The 15,960-nt window shown below is 42.0% G+C and overlaps 1 protein-coding gene across 2 annotated transcripts in view; it reads left to right on the forward strand.

Moving 5' to 3' along the window:
* The window catches only part of ASAP1 (ArfGAP with SH3 domain, ankyrin repeat and PH domain 1), a 342,366-nt gene that overhangs the window by 27,758 nt on the left and 298,648 nt on the right, over positions 1-15,960 (forward strand). For both annotated transcript variants that reach the window (XM_012785407.3, XM_076005020.1), the window contains exon 2: positions 7,094-7,179. In XM_012785407.3, the coding sequence (XP_012640861.1) occupies positions 7,121-7,179 (59 nt within the window). In that variant the 5' untranslated portion in view covers positions 7,094-7,120. The remainder of the gene's footprint in view (positions 1-7,093; positions 7,180-15,960) is intronic.

Genomic DNA, 15,960 nt, shown 5'->3' on the forward strand with positions numbered 1-15,960 from the left:
TTTTCTTCCCGAGTTCCTGAGGCTGCTTCCTTAGCGTTCACTTATTTTAAGATTCACAAAATTCTCAGGACATAACTTTAAAAAATGTTGATGATTTATTAATCACTTGTAGTATGTGGGTTGCTATGGTACCGATACTTTGCCTTTTTTCATTGCCTATGAGGTTATTTGATTGAAGTCTGATTCCTTAAGCAGAGACCATGTCTATTTTGCTAACCATTGTATGCATCCTTGACCTTTAGCTTACTAATGTTTTTCAATAAATTAATGGATGAATGGATGTATTTCCCTGGCAGATGGTTCTCATTATGGGAAGCTCTCAATGGAAAATAGCATGCAGTAGGCACTTATTAGATGTTTGTGGGACAGGTCCTATGACATTGTGTTCACACCAAGATTATATCACTCACAACAGTACATCCTGTCTGTGTTTCTAGACCTGTCTCCCACCCCACTAGACGGTGAGCTCTCTACAGCAGTGACCTTGTCTTACTCAACTCAGTCTCCGCACTGTCTGGCCCAGCACCTACAGTACACTCAGGGAGCAGGATGTAAGACGTGCATTCCCAGTCATCATGAATTTAGTCCAGCAATACAGTGGTTCTGGTGTTTTGAATCATGGGTCCTTTGCAATGGCTTCTTTGGAGAAGAGAGACCCAAACCATCTTTGATTGTTACCATTTTAACCAGTGACTGAGGTAGGGTGTAGGGCCAGGGCTAAGGTCCAGCAGCTCTGGCATATTTAGAGAGGATACCTCAACCCTTCCAGCCTTTCTTCTCGAGGTGGGGTTCTGCAGAGTTTTATCTGCCCCTCTCTATGCTGTAGTGTATTGGATAGTCTTGGGCAGATAGAGTCAGCAGTAGAAGCACATCTCAAACACATGCATGGTGGCCAGGGAGAGGAGGATTAGGAGAAACTGCAAGAGTCCAAAGATACCTGGCCAGAGGTCACAGATACCTAACTCAGGGTGGTAGGGAGGCAGGGCTTATTGCCTGCTAGTGGATATGGAAACTGAGAGACCTAGTACTTAGTACAAAATCCCCATGACCAACTTAGACAGTCTCAACATTGACCATTCAAGAATAACCATGGGAAGAGAGGTTTGACTTACTTATGGGAAACAATCAGGAAATAATACAGAATGGGGTATATTCAATCATGACCCATACTGCCTTGCTTAGCATAGCAGGTAAAGGCCTGAGCTTTGAAATCAAGCCATTACAAGTCTAAATCTTGAATCTACCACCACCAGCAGTGTAACTTGGGAAATATTACCTTCTCTGCAAGCCTTAGACAATCACAGTTCCTTGTAGGATTCCTTGTAGGATTGAATGAGATAATGTATGTGCATAGGATGGGATCTGGTACATAGAAGGGTTCTCCAGAGAAACAGAACCAATAGAATATGTATGAGAGGAAATTCATTATAGGAACTGGCTCATTGCTATAATAAGTGGAATTGATTTTAGAGGCTGAGTGGTCCTGTGATCTGCCCTCTGCAATTTGGAAACCAGGAAAGCCAGTGATGTAATTCAGTCTGAATCTGAAGGTCCGAGAATCAGGGGAACTGATGGTATATGTCCCAGTCCAAGTTTTGAATGTGTAAGAAACAGGAGCACTGATGGCCCAGGGCAGGAGAAGATGCATGTCTCAGCTTGGGCAAAGAGCAAATTCACCCTTCCTTCACCTTTTTGTTCTATTCAAGTCCTCAACAGGATTGGATGTTGCCCTCCCACGTTGGTGAGGGTAGTCAGCTTTACTCAATCTACTGATTCAAATGTTAATCTCTTCCAGAAACACCCTCACAGACATACTCAGAAATAATGTTTTGCCCCCTACCTGGGCATCCCTTAGTCCAGTCAAGTTGACACATAAAATTAACCATCACAGTGCTCAATAAAGGGTTGTTATTGGTATTATCAGTGCTCTATAAGTTCAGAAATGGATAGATTATTGGACTGGGAAAGTTGGGGAAAGATTCCTGGAAAAGGTGGAATTTCAACTGGGACTAGACAAGTTGGGCTTCTGATAGATTAAGAGGAATAGTGGCATAAAAATGTTTGGTCTATTTTCTTTAGGTCCTTGATTTTCTAAGTACAGCTTCCACAGAACAGGAAAGAATCACATCAGTAAAGAGGAAAAGTGTTTGCTGTGATGTTATGGGGAAAAAATTGTCTAAGCTCTAGCCAGCTGCAGATGACTCAAGAATTTATAACATCCTCTATAAAAGGATATGCATCCCAACATCCATGAAGTCACTTCTGTTGCATAAATGACACCTATTTCAGGATTGGCAGTAAAGATGGGTTTATGTACCAAATGATTTATGTCCCTTATTCCTGCGTGGCATCAGGAATCGCTGTCCTGACTGACATACTGTAAGTCAGAGGATAGAATTTCAGTGGAAAAGCAGAAATGTGGGTGGCAACAAATGTGATGCTTGATGGTAATGGATTCTAGTTCACTTTAGCAGGTGGTTGCTTGACATCATCTGTCACTGGTGGCGGTGGGAAATGAGAGGTTGTAGAGAACCATGGGGGTTGATATACGTTGTTCACTCACTCCTTTGGCAGATATTTATTGAGCACCTATTTACAGACACTGCCGCTTCCCTGCTCATGTCTTTGAGCACTCCCTGGAAGGCCCAAGAGCACACAAAGGGCTTCCTGCCTCTCTGTCCGACACCGTCCCCTAGCTGTGCTTGGCCAGCGAGGCATGGAACTTGGCAGCTTCCTTTCCCCTTGGCTGAGCTATGTCCTCCACAGTCTCTCAGAAGTTTGCTGGTGGCATTGAGCCAAAGGTGCTCAAGCAGTAACCTATATAACCATGGATAAGTTCCTTAACCTCTGACGTTCAGCTTTTTGTTGGATGGGTGTGGGGATGAAATGAGGCAGTAATATCACTACCACCGTGAATTCATCAATTACGGGGAGCCAAGCATTTTTTTGCTCAGTGCTTTAACTGCGTTCTCTTATTAATTCTCACAGTGACTGTATGAAGTAGGCACTTCATCCCAATTTTAAAGATGAGAAAACTGAAGTATGAAAGAAGAAACAGCTCGCCAAAGAGTCATAAACTAGGTTCTAAAACAAATGCACTTGTTTTAGGGACCAACTTTTAATAAGTTGTACTCTTAAAAGTACAGGATCTAGCAAGGAAACTGTCATCATCACCATCATCTTCATCATCAACCAGTACCTAGCATATAGCGAGTGCTCTGTATTTATTGCACCAACAAAATAGTGTATGAATAAATATTAGTTCCTCGAGATCATGAACTTTCTTTAGTCCTTCGCTCTGTCTTTAGGTGGCAAGAACAGTCCCTGGCACATGGTTCTAAGAAAATCATGTTAATTGAAATGTATTATTTGTTTTACTCTCACAGAAGCAAGTCCCAAAAAGCGAATGGCCTTATGATAGGAACAGTATTTATGTTCAGGTGTTGGGATAATGAATGATTTTAGTTGTATGCCTTGCTTTTTCTTCTGATGGATCTGGATTACTTTCATAACTGGAAAGAAATAATCTCTGAAAAAAAATTAGTCTGAAAGCATACCTGGGTCTCCAAACGCCATGGGTGAGATACTGACATCAGCACAGATACTAACCTAATTTGAGTGGGTTCTGAGTTGGGGCTGCAGTCTGTGAATTGGCTTTGGTGTCAACACCTCGCACAGCTCTTTCACGCTCCATGTTTCTGGAGGTTCGTGATGGTCTAGTGACGCAGGCTAGGCTAGGATTAGTAGCCTCATTTCACAAACAAGGGACCCGAGAGCTGAGTGGGGCTCTGCTTAGAGGCAGAGCTGGGATTAGAACTTGGGTCTTTTAAGTTTAGGCCCAGTGACCTTTCCACTCTACCACAGCAGTCCCTCATGAAGGCCAACTAGAGGAATGGGCCGAGAGTAGAGTGGGTTGGAGGACCACGTACTCATAGGGTAGCATCCGCAAGACCTTTTTATACAGAGGAGGCCTGGCTTGGAGTCTTTGAGTCAGACCACCTGGGTTGGGATCCCAGGTTTGCACACGATGTCTTGGAGACATTATTTCATGTCTTATGAGCCTCATAAGAAAACCTCTTATGAGGTTTTCTCATCTGTAAAACTGGCCTAGTATCTCCATACAGGATTGTTTTGAAGGTTAAGTTGACACCCAGTAGGTGAGTATTCTGCAAGAGCATCTCTGTCGATTGTCATCATACTTGTGCTGTCTGTGTGCATGGCTTTCTTTTTTTCTAATCTGTGTTGATGTTATTGGTGTTTGTAAATTATTATTCCCATGTATATTAGTCAGTTTTTGCTGAGTAACAAAAACCTAAGAATTGCAGTGGCTTGTTTGACAATAGACATATTCATGTTCATGGATCTGTGAGTCAACTGTGGTTTGGCTAATCTAGGCTGGGCCTGGCTGGCTCTGGCTGGCCTTAAGGTTGGGTTCAGATTTGTTCCATGGGTATTCAATCTAGGGTCCACACTAAAAGGTAGCAACTGATGGGCTAGGGAGATATGCTCCTCTCATGGTACATTATAGGAGTGCAAGAGGGATGGGCTTGGGACCAGCACTCTGTTATCTCCAGCCACATTCCATTGGCAAAAGCAAGTTAGTGGTCCAGTCTAGAAGCCAATGAGGCAGGGAAATAAACAATACCTCCTGCAGTGGGAAGTACTACGAAGTCATATGACAAAGGCATGTTTGTTAAGAGCAAAGAATCCGGAAAAGTAATCCAGTCTACCACATTGCCTCAGCTGGCCCACGTGGGTGAAACAAGGAAAGCAAAGGCAAAGTAAGTTGAGGAGTGCCTGGGTGAGGCATTGACTACTTATGCAAGTAACAGGGCTTATTTTTCATAGACATGTGCTTAGTAAAGTTGGGATCCGGAGGTCAATGTTACAGGAATATCATGATCTGCAATTCTGAGGAAGAGCATATGTTTATCCTTATGCCAGTACCACACTGTCTTAATTACTGTAACTTTGCAGTAGATTTAAAAGTTAGGAAATGTTAGTCTTCTAACATTGTTCTTCATTTTCAAGATCATTTTGGCTATTCCAAGTCCATTGCATTTCCATATTAATATTAGGACAAGCTTGGCAATTCCTCATCTAATTTAAATGTGCAATCCAAGGCTCAGGAAGATTCAGTCAATCATTCTTGGCATTTAAACCTGAAGGAAGTGGTTCAATCATTTATCCAACACATATTTATTAATATTGTTGTGCCAGGCATTGTGTGGTTGGTGCTGCAGGATACACCAATGAACATATCCAAACACAGTCTTTGTACTCACAGTTTATAATTGAGTCAAATCAACAGATATTAATCTTCACATTAATGAATACATAATTAAAAACTGAGATAAATTCCGTGATGTAATCTAGAGGACCAGGAAGAGTTTCTCTGAGGATGTAACATTTAAGGAAGTACAGGAGTAAACTAGGCAAAGAGTGTGAGAGAGGGAGCTTTCCAGGTAGAGGGACCAGCATGGGCAAAGGGCCTGGGGCAGAAGAACTACAGCATGTTCCAGTATCTAAAAAAAATGTCCTATGGCTGCAGCAGTGTGCCCTGTGGACAAGATAAGGTCAGAGAGGTGGGCAAGAGTCAGACCATGTTCAATGATTTAGATTTTTATCCTAAAGCACTGAGAAGCCATTGCATAATGTTAAGCTGGGGGGTGGAGAGGTAGGAGATGACACGATCAGATTTGTGTTTTCAAAATTTTATCCTTATATATCAACCAGTCTTATGTGGATCTGGGTTGTTTAAAACATTTGTTCAAAACACCATTTTTGACATTTATGAGACTATTAGGAATTTGAACATTGTATGGATATGTGATGATATCAAGGAATTACCATCTTTTTTAGGTGTGGTAATGGTATTGCAGTTATATTTTTGTAAATGACTTTGTCTTAGAAATACATGCTGTAATATGACTGAAATGATAAGATGTCTGGACATTTCTTCAAAATAATAATGCGTGGAAGGGAAGGATAAGAGTATGAATGGGGCAGGATTATGAGTTACTGATGGTTGGAGTAGGATTGATTATGGGTTGATGGTGATGGGGCTGAGTGATGGGTTCATGGGTATATGATACTATTCTCTTTCTGTCTGTACAAAATTCACTATAATAAAAAGTTAAAAAAAAAAAAAAGGAAAATGTTATTCTAGTTTCAGTGTGGGAGACCAGATGTCAGAGGGAGAAGTAATGATGAGGGAGATCAGTTAGGAGGCACTTGCAGTGGCCCAGGTAAGGATGATGGAGGTTTGGGCCAGGGCTGATCAGTGTAGGTGGGGAGGGACAGAGGGGGAGTGAGGGAGACATGAATTGGGGATGGATTGAATATGGGAATGAAGGAGATAGTGGGGTCGAGTGTCTTTCTGTCTCTGGCCTTGGATGGAAATGCCACTCTGAGCTAGAGGTCACTGGGGAAGGACCTGGTAGGTCCCTTGACTTACCTTATTTTCACACCCCCACCTCATCTCTGTTTCCTTCCATTCTGCAAATATTGAAGCTGTTCCCTTATGTAACACCTTTTATCCCAGACTTCCTGCACTCTGTGCGCTCAGCAATTAATTAAGTTTTGGTATGCATGAATTAATTAAAATCCTCTCCCAGGTTCAGAGGGGCCTGTCCTGGAATATGTATATTAATATTTGTATCTACCTCCTTCCTAGGATCGGTTTCCTTTGCTGGGGGAACACCCCTGCTTTCCTGTGGGCACACAGCTGCAGGTGTCTGCCTGTCTGTCTGTCCCATCCATCAGCACACTTTAATTTCGTGTTTAGGAGCCGAGGTCTAGAGAAGTTAATGACTTGTAAATTGCTCTCCAGCGAAGAGCTAGAAATAGAATGCAAGAAGGATTCCTGAGCACTTACTTGCACGGAGATACAATGATGGAGATATCAGCCCTAAGGTGGGGAGCTGAAATAGTGGTTTTCTTCATATTCCTGGACAGCCACTCTGTGGTGCAGTAACATTCCTAACAAGGATGCCAGGCCTCCGAACGAAATCAGGTGTTGGTCTGAGACAATGTCTTCTGCCCAGTCCCACTGGATGACTCTTGTCACCTTTTTTCCCTGCCCTCCATCCAGGTAATTTTCTGATGTGACGGCTGAGACATGAGATCTTCAGCCTCCAGGCTCTCCAGTTTTTCGTCGAGAGATTCACTATGGAATCGGTGAGTGGTCTCTAGCCCATCCTGTCCAGAAAACCCAGCTGGGAAATTCCAAGGGATTCTTTCTGGGGGTTGAAATGCATAATTTGATCAAATGCAAGCACTAGAATCTGACAGAGACCATCCACCAGATCTCTGGCATTTTATAGAGCTGTAAACTTTCCTAAGTGTTTTCTATTACATTATCTATTGCCTTTATTTAGAAGGAAAGTTGTCTGGTTGGTGATGCCAGAAAGAAGTCATGAATAGCAACAACAATGAACCACTAACAGTAATAGGTGCTATAGGAGTCCACTGTGTATTAGGTTCTTTAAAAATATTATTTCATTTAATCTACCCAACAATCCTGCCAAGTAGGAATTACTGCATTCGTTTTACAGATAAAGAACTCGCCCAGCTGGATGTGACATCAGTTTTTCCTGACTCCATGACCCCTGGCCTTTTCCCTCTAGGCCATGATGCCCCTTGCTAGAGGTGTGATTTACCCCATTTTGTAGCTGGGAATACTGAGGCTGGGTATAGGGGCATGTGATGGAAAGTCTAAGGAGTCTGACCTCAGGGCATGGGAGGTTTTTGTTAGAGGATGATAAAAATTAGATTGAACAGGAAGAGCCGTGACTAGCTGGGCAGAGAAAGCTATGTTTCTAAGGAGTCAGCTTAGTGAGGTGGAAAGAATGTGGGTGCTGGACAGAGTGGTTGATTGAATCCTGGCCCTGGCTCAGACTTGCTGTGTGATCTCAGATAAGTCACTGAACTTCTCTGTTTCTTCTGTTTTCTTATATATGAAAAAAGAGTAATAAATACTTATATTTCAGAATTTTTGTGCAAGTCAAAAAAAAGGTATACAGTGAATTGTCTTGCATAAAGTGAGGACATAGAGCATTGTAATTATTATTAATAACATTGAAGATGAAAATAGTTTTTAGACAAGCAAAAGTGTCCTGTAAGGGTGGGGGAGGGTGCGGGGCTGGTGGCAATGAGGCTAACCTGAGAGGCTTTCGGTGTGACCCAGACACGAGGTTTCAAGGATCTGTCACCTCCTTCCAGGGTAAACGAGACTTTATATTATTCTTTTTATAGTTTATCTATTACAGGATTACCCAATATCATGTTTTATTTTATTTCATTCATTTCTTTTTTAAGCCAAGAGTATAGCAGAAAGGAGCATTAGTTTTGCAGGTGTCTTTTTATGTGATAATTGCAGTAACCCTGTGCATTATTAGAATTAGGTTTTGCTTTCAATGATACAGTATCTAAAAGAACATTGGCTTAAAGAAGTGTATTTCTCTCTTACCTAAAATTTCTGCACAAATGATACAGAGAAGCTACAGCAATCTGTGGGATACCCAGGCTTCTTCTCTCTTGTTTTTCTGCCCTGTGGGCCTCCATTCCCAAGGTCACCTCATGGCCTCTAGCTGTGTCTGCTCCAGCCATCCCATCTGGCCGCAGGAGGAAGGAACAAGAAAAAGAAAGGCAGGACCCTATCCTTTAAGGATGCTTCCTGGAAGTTGTACCTACCACTTCTACTTATATTCTGTTGGCCAAAATTTAGTCATCTGGCTACACTTTGTTGCAAAGAAGCCTGGGAAATGTAATCTCTATTCTGTGAGACTATATGTTTACCAAATAGAGAGTTGTTATTATAGATGAAGAAGAGAACAGATATTGGAGGACAAATCTTTCTTTGCCATGCTAATAGTTATTGAGAGATTCTGCTGAGAAGATAAGTTCTGCAGCCGGATTGCTAGAGTTTGAATTCTAGATCCATGGGCTCCATAGTTATATAACCTTTGAAAAGCTACTTAAGCTGTCTGTGCCTCAGCTTCTTTCTATTCTCTCCTATTTTATGCCACCTCATAAGGGATCTTTTGAGTATGAGTTAAGGTAAAGCACTTGGAATAGTGCCTGGCATATAGTAAGTGCTATATAAGTTTCAGCTATTATTGCTTTACTACTTCTATTACTATTTCTACTATGACTACTACTACTTCTATTACAATGATTGCTACTTTTACTGTTGCCACTACTGCTGCTTCTACTATTATTACTGCATCCACTAATATTACTACTGCTGCTTCTACCATTACTACTACTTCTATTACTTCTACTAATCTGACTGCTATTACTACTATACCCCCATAGTTTTTAAATTTTATACTCATAGCATGGTAAGTGTTGTTTTCCCCAGTTTGAAGGTAAGAGTCAGAGAGGACAGGTCATGCGTCAGATGCCATGGTTTACCCTGGGTGGGCAGGGGATAGTGACTGGATGGGAGCATGAGTCGGCCTGCTGAGGTCCTGCTGATACTCTGTTTCCTGATCTGGGTGCTGGTTTCATGGGTGTAAAAATTCCTTGACTGATATGCTGTGACACTTACAATTTTATGTATTTATCTTACACTTCAATGAAAATGTGTCATGTAGCTGGACAGTGGTAGAGCATGAATGAAACCTATACCTGCCTGATTCCAGAGCCCACACTCTTAACTGCAACAATAAGGCCAGCATGTTTATTATATTTATTAATTCATTCATTCATCTAACTTATATCAATCAATTGCTTACTACTTATGTGCCAGGAACTAGGCTTAGGTTTCCTGGGATACAAAGATGCATGCAGTAGACACAGCCCTGTCTAGAGGAAAAGAAAAGGGGAAAATACCATTCAGATTGACAGCCACCAGGTTAGGTTTTGTGTGGGACGTCCTGGGGCCACGGGAGGGGCATGTAAGCTAACCTAGCCACACATGCATGAATCTGCTAAAATAATACAGATGTCCATCTCAACCAACTCCTTTGATGGAGGAAAAGTTCCCACATCAGTGGGTAAGCTCACCATAGAAGGGCTACACTGAGAAACATAAAACAGTTCCCTCTGTCCCCTGCTAACCAGCACTAAGAAGGGGTCAGTTTTTCTTTTCTTGTTTGCCACTGTCATAGTCGTGAGTCTACCTGGTATTCCATGGAGTGGGCAAGTGCTAGAGCTTGTGAGTTCAGCAGAAGAGAAGGAAACCACAGGAGTAGAGACTTTCTATACATATCAAGACCATGAGTACAGGGACCTCTTATTTAAAATAAATATGTGAACAAATGAATGAATAAAATTACAACCCACAGCAATGCAGTTGTCATCTCTAGGAAAGCTCAAGGCCAGAGGAATAAAGAACAAGATCTGTTCCCTCCCCCCCCCTTTCTTTTTTTTTTTTTTATCCCAAACTACTATCAGAAAGGCAGAAGCACAGCAAATGGAAGCTGAATTGAATTCTGAGCCAGCAGTAGAAATCAGTTAGCATATTTTCAGGAGTTTTCTCCATATGTAGAAATGAAGTGACCTAAACTTCAGACCCTCTGAAGCCAAGCCCATGAAAAACCTCTGTGCCTCCCTACCCCTTTTTTTGCCTTTCCAAATGTCAAGCAGATGCCCTGTCATTATCCTGCCGCCGGCTGTCAGCCCAAATTGAATTTCCCTGAGCCCAGCTGATGTCCCTTTTTGGCCGCAGGGCAGGGGTCAGGAATGCATGCTGCACATGGACAGGAAACGTGTCCCTGGAGCTGAACACAGAAGGCTGACCTCTCAACTCTGCATTTCTAACATAGTTGAAAGGGTTAGGAAGCCCCATGATTTCTGGATGTAAAAGAAAAGGAAATGTGTTTTAGAAAAACAGTATTCAAGGTCTACTGTGAAAGCTCTTTCTTTCCTGACTTACCTGTGCAATAAAAAAAAAAAAAAAAAAAAAAAAGCTCTTTCAGTATAATTGAGGCTGTTTGAAATTCAGCTGGCTATTTTACAGCATTGTCCATTTCTCAGTTAGACACATAAAGGAAAGAAGGTTCTGCCTAAACTGAGAGTTGGGAAATTATGATCCTGGTCTTGTCTCCCTCCTTCCCTTCCTTCCTTATTAGGCAGCTCCTGTGTGCCAGGCCCTGTGCTAATCCTGGGGAAATAAATGAAAAAGACTCATTGCAAAGCCTTCTTGAGCTTATCATTTACTGATTTTTAAAAAATGTATTCATTCTACAAAGGTTTACTGAGCACCTAATTTGCTCAAGTTCCTTAGCAGAGATAAAAGACATGGTTTCTCTTCTTCCTGAGTTTATACTTCATTTTTTTCACTTGCTTCCTCAGTGAACACTTTCTGAGCACGTACCATGTGCCAGGGACTGTGCCGGCTGCTGGAAGACCAAGGTGAACAAACCAGCTTCTGCTCTGATGGAGCTAAAAGATTAGACAATGTTCTGTCAGTTTCCTAGGGCTGCTGTAACAAAGTACCACAAACCTAGTAGCTTCAAACAACAGAAATTTATTGTCTCATAATTCTGGAGGCTAGAAGTTTGAAATCAAGGTGTGGATAGAGTCATGCTCTCTCTAAAACTTGCAGGGGAGAATCCTTCCTTGCTTCCTCTTAGCATCTGGTGTTTGCCAGCCATCTGTGATGCTCCTTGGCTTGTAGCCTCACCAGCCCAATCTCTGCCTCTGTCGTCTTGTGGCATTCTCCCTTCTCCTCTCTTATAAGGACACCAGTCATACTGGATCAAGGGACTGCCTTGCTCTCATTTGTACTCCTTTTAATTTTACACCTTAATTACATGTGCAAAGACACTATTTTCTAATAAGGTTACACTGATGGATACCAGAGGTTAGGACTTCCACTTTTGTGCGAAGGACACAGTTTGACCCATTACAGACACATGTGATGATATAAAGCACCCGCAGTGCCTGGGGTGTGGTGGGCCCTGGGTATGTGTTATTGCCTTCCCCTTCTTTCCATTGTATCTCCGCATTTAAAGGGTGAGCACCTAGAGGGCAGAACTCTGTGTTACTCTGAGTGAGTGCTTCCAGATTTCTAGCCAGGGAAATGCGACAGATGTTTTCCTTGTGCTTTGGCAGGGACATTCTTGTGTGGTCCCCAGTTAATAGAGAAGACTCTTTCTTGTTGCTCTCATTATATTTTGTTTCTTAGTCCGGTTGGTAAGGGAGTCATGGGGAGAGACTCCCTTGATCAGAAAGCCCGGCCTGGTGGTTAAAACTGCAGGTTTCTCTCCTGGTTCTGCTGTTTGCTGGTTGTATGAGCCTGGCTACATTTGTTCCTCTCTCTGTCTCCGGGCATCTTATCTAGACCTCCCCCGCCCAACCGGGGGTCTTTGTGAGGACCAGGTGGGATCAAATACAGTTTTCAGAAGAGTACCTGGCCTGTAGTAAATGTTTGTGGGGCCTGCTCGTGGGAGTATTCCAAGACATATAACAATGTCCAAGGAGAGGGACTTGCCAGGCTTATTCAGCACATTCCCCTAATTAGAAACTTTTGTGGCTAGGTATGGTGGCTCACACCTGTAATCCCAGCACTTTGGGAGGCAAAGGTGGGAGGGTTGCTTGAGGCCAGAAGTTTGAGACCAGCCTGGACAACACAGTGAGACCCTATCTCTAAAAGAAAGAAAAAGTTTTAATTATGATGAAATACATATAACATAAAAATTACTATCTTAACTATTTTTAAGTATACAATTCAATGGCATTAAGTACATTCACATTGTTGTGCAACCATCACTACCACATATCTCCAGAATTCTTTTCATCTTGCAAAACTGAAATTCTGTACCAATTAAATGACAACTCCTCTTTTCCCCTCTGCTCAGGCCCTAGCATCCACCATTCTCTATGAATTTGACTATTCTCAGTACCTCATATAAATGGAATCATATAATATTTGTCCTCTTAGGACTGGCTTATATAATTTAGCATAATGTCCTCAAGTGTCATTCCCATTGTATGTAGCATGTATCAGAATTTCCTTCCTTTTTAAGGCTGAATAGTATTCACTTGTATGTATATACCACATTCTGCTTATCTATTCAACCATGATGGACACCTGAGAGCTCCTACCTTTTGCTTATTATGAAAAATGCTACTATAAATAATGGGTGTACAAATATCTCTTTACGACCCTGCTTCCAGTTTTGGGAGGTATATACCCACAGTGGAATTGCTGGACCATGTAGTAATTCTATGTTTTATTTTTATTTTTATTTATTTTTTTTTTTTTGAGACAGAGTCTCACTTTGTTGCCCAGGCTAGAGTGAGTGCCGTGGCGTCAGCCTAGCTCACAGCAACCTCAAACTCCTGGGCTCAAGCAATCCTGCTGCCTCAGCCTCCCCAGTAGCTGGGACTACAGGCATGAGCCACCATGCCCGGCTAATTTTTTTTTATATATATATCAGTTGGCCAATTAATTTCTTTCTATTTATAGTAGAGACGGGGTCTCGCTCTTGCTCAGGCTGGTTTTGAACTCCTGACCTTGAGCAATCCGCCCGCCTCGGCCTCCCAAGAGCTAGGATTACAGGCGTGAGCCACCGCGCCCGGCCTATGTTTTATTTTTTGAGGAACTGTCATACTATTTTCCATAAAGGTTGCACCAATTTACATTGCCACCAATATAGTACACAAGGATTTCTGTTTCTCCATAGCCTCAACAATATTTGTTATTTTGTTTTTGTGATTGTAGATATCCTAATAAGTATTAATATGAATGCTTTTAGTGGGTGAATGCTTTTAGCAGGGACATTTCATTGTCAGCTTTGTATTTCATTTATGTTCTATGGCCCAATTAAACAATCCCCAAGCATTTATTTAAGCCCTAGGCACTGAGAATACAGAATACTAAATAATACATGCATGGCCTTCAAGGCACTCAGAGTGTGTCAGGTGAAATAGATATCTAAACAGGTAATTTTAGTCCAATATGGTAAAAGTAGTAATATATTGCTAGGTAGCATATTATACCTTAGATACAGTTGAAAATAGTGGGAAATATTGACTGAGTTTAATGTCATAAAACATATGAAGTCCATCATTGAAATGGACTGAGAGTCCTGGAATGTTTAGGCTGGAAGGGACTTTTCCGTACTTTCCAACAGAACTTTCTATGATGATGAAATGTTCCATGTCTGTGGTGTCTACTAACCACATATTGTTGTTGAGTCCTTAAAATGTGTGTAGTACAATTGAGACACTGAATTTTTAAAGTTTATTTAATTTTAGTGAATTTCCATTTAAATTGAAATTAGTCATAAGTAGCGGCTACTGTGTGGGACAGGGAAGTGATAGCGCTCATCTTTACCTGGTTCTCAATGAATATGCATGTGAGTCACCTGGGGAACTGGGAGAAATGCAGATTCCCAGTCCCTCCCTCCAGTGTTTCTGATCCGTTAAGTTGTAGTAGGGTTAGGAATCTGCATTTTAACAACCACCACAGGTCATCCTGATGCGGGTGCAGTTTGAGAAACACTGAATTTTGTGGTTTTCAAACTTTTGTATCCTCAGAATATTTTTTTCAAATGAAAGCTTAAGAAAGAGCTCAGTGTGTGTAGAACAGATGAAAGTAAAGCTGTGCTGGTTTAGGTAGGGCTGGGCCCCAGAGCTCCATACACATGAGGGGACCACGCTCTACCCTCCCCAGGGGAGGAACTGGGGTTTTTTGTAGCACAATTTTTGCAACCCTGATCTGGCACAACCTCATCACTTTTTTCATCTTAAATCCTGTGAAATGCAAAATAGGGTTTGTTTTTCTAATAACTATAAGTATGACAGAGCCAATTAAAAAGCAACAATTATATGCTGGGGGGGGGGCGGGAAGGAAAGCAACAATTACCTCTGGAAATGCAAGTTGAAGCAGAAGCTCAGTTAGTGCATTAGTCGGCCATTTTTTCCCCCTTGCACTGGTTTTGAAGCAGCTGTCTCAGCACCACATAGCAGAATTGCAGAGTAGTGATTAAGAGCACAGGCTGTCTGATGGACGTGAATGCTGGTTCTACCCCAGATCTTACTGGGTGGTCCTAGGCAAGTTTCCTGGCCTTTAAAATGAGTGTAACAGTATCTACCACCTGACATAATACATGTAAAACCCAGCACTTAGCACTTGTTATTAATTATTATAGCAATAACAATAATATCTAATACTTAACTTTCTCTCTTCTAAGCACTTGCTATTTATTGACTCATTTAATCCTAACAGCAACCTTGTGAGTGGATAGGATTGTTATTCCCATTGTAATGACATGGAGGTCTGGAGACTTGCTTAAGGACATGAGTTGCTAGTGAATGGCAGAGGTGGAACTCAGGTGCAGGGAGTCGGCCCAGGAGCCTGCAATTTGCACTTTCACTCACCATTGTATTATATTATCCCTGGGCTCTCAGGAAAATGTTTTAAGATGAACATACCTCCCCCAGGTCTCCAGCCCTAGCTCTACATCTCAAAGCTTCTCAATTAATCTATAAGTCAGCTCAGCTTCCAGGAAGCATTTGACCCAGCTGACCACTCCCTTCCTCTAAAATCACTGTTTTCTTTTAGCACCAGTCCCATTGGGATTTATTCTTAAGACGCTGCTTTCTCAGTCTCTGGGTAGGGCACCTCTTGCTCCAACTAACCTTGAAGTGTTTTTGAAGATGTCTGTATGTATGCTGTCTCCTTCCAAATTATATCTCCAGCTGAATCTGTCCTCTGAGTTTCAGTCTTGATTATCTCAAATGCCTAATTAATATCTCCATTTGGAAGTCTAGCAGGCCCCTCAAACTTAATATATCCAACATGGCTTATTCTCACTCCTCCCACATGAGATCATGCTGTGCTGTGCCCCTACTTAAACCCACAGCGATCCCAAGGGCCCCTGCCCATTTTACTTTCAATGAAATTCAGATTTTTTACCATGGCCCACAAAGGCCAGTGTGATCCAGCCCCTGCCTCCCTCTGCACCCTCCCCTGCCTCTGCCTGCACTTTCCTCTTACCCCAC

This window comes from Microcebus murinus, chromosome 7, assembly GCF_040939455.1.
Source record: "Microcebus murinus isolate Inina chromosome 7, M.murinus_Inina_mat1.0, whole genome shotgun sequence".
NCBI classification, from domain to species: Eukaryota; Metazoa; Chordata; class Mammalia; order Primates; family Cheirogaleidae; genus Microcebus; species Microcebus murinus.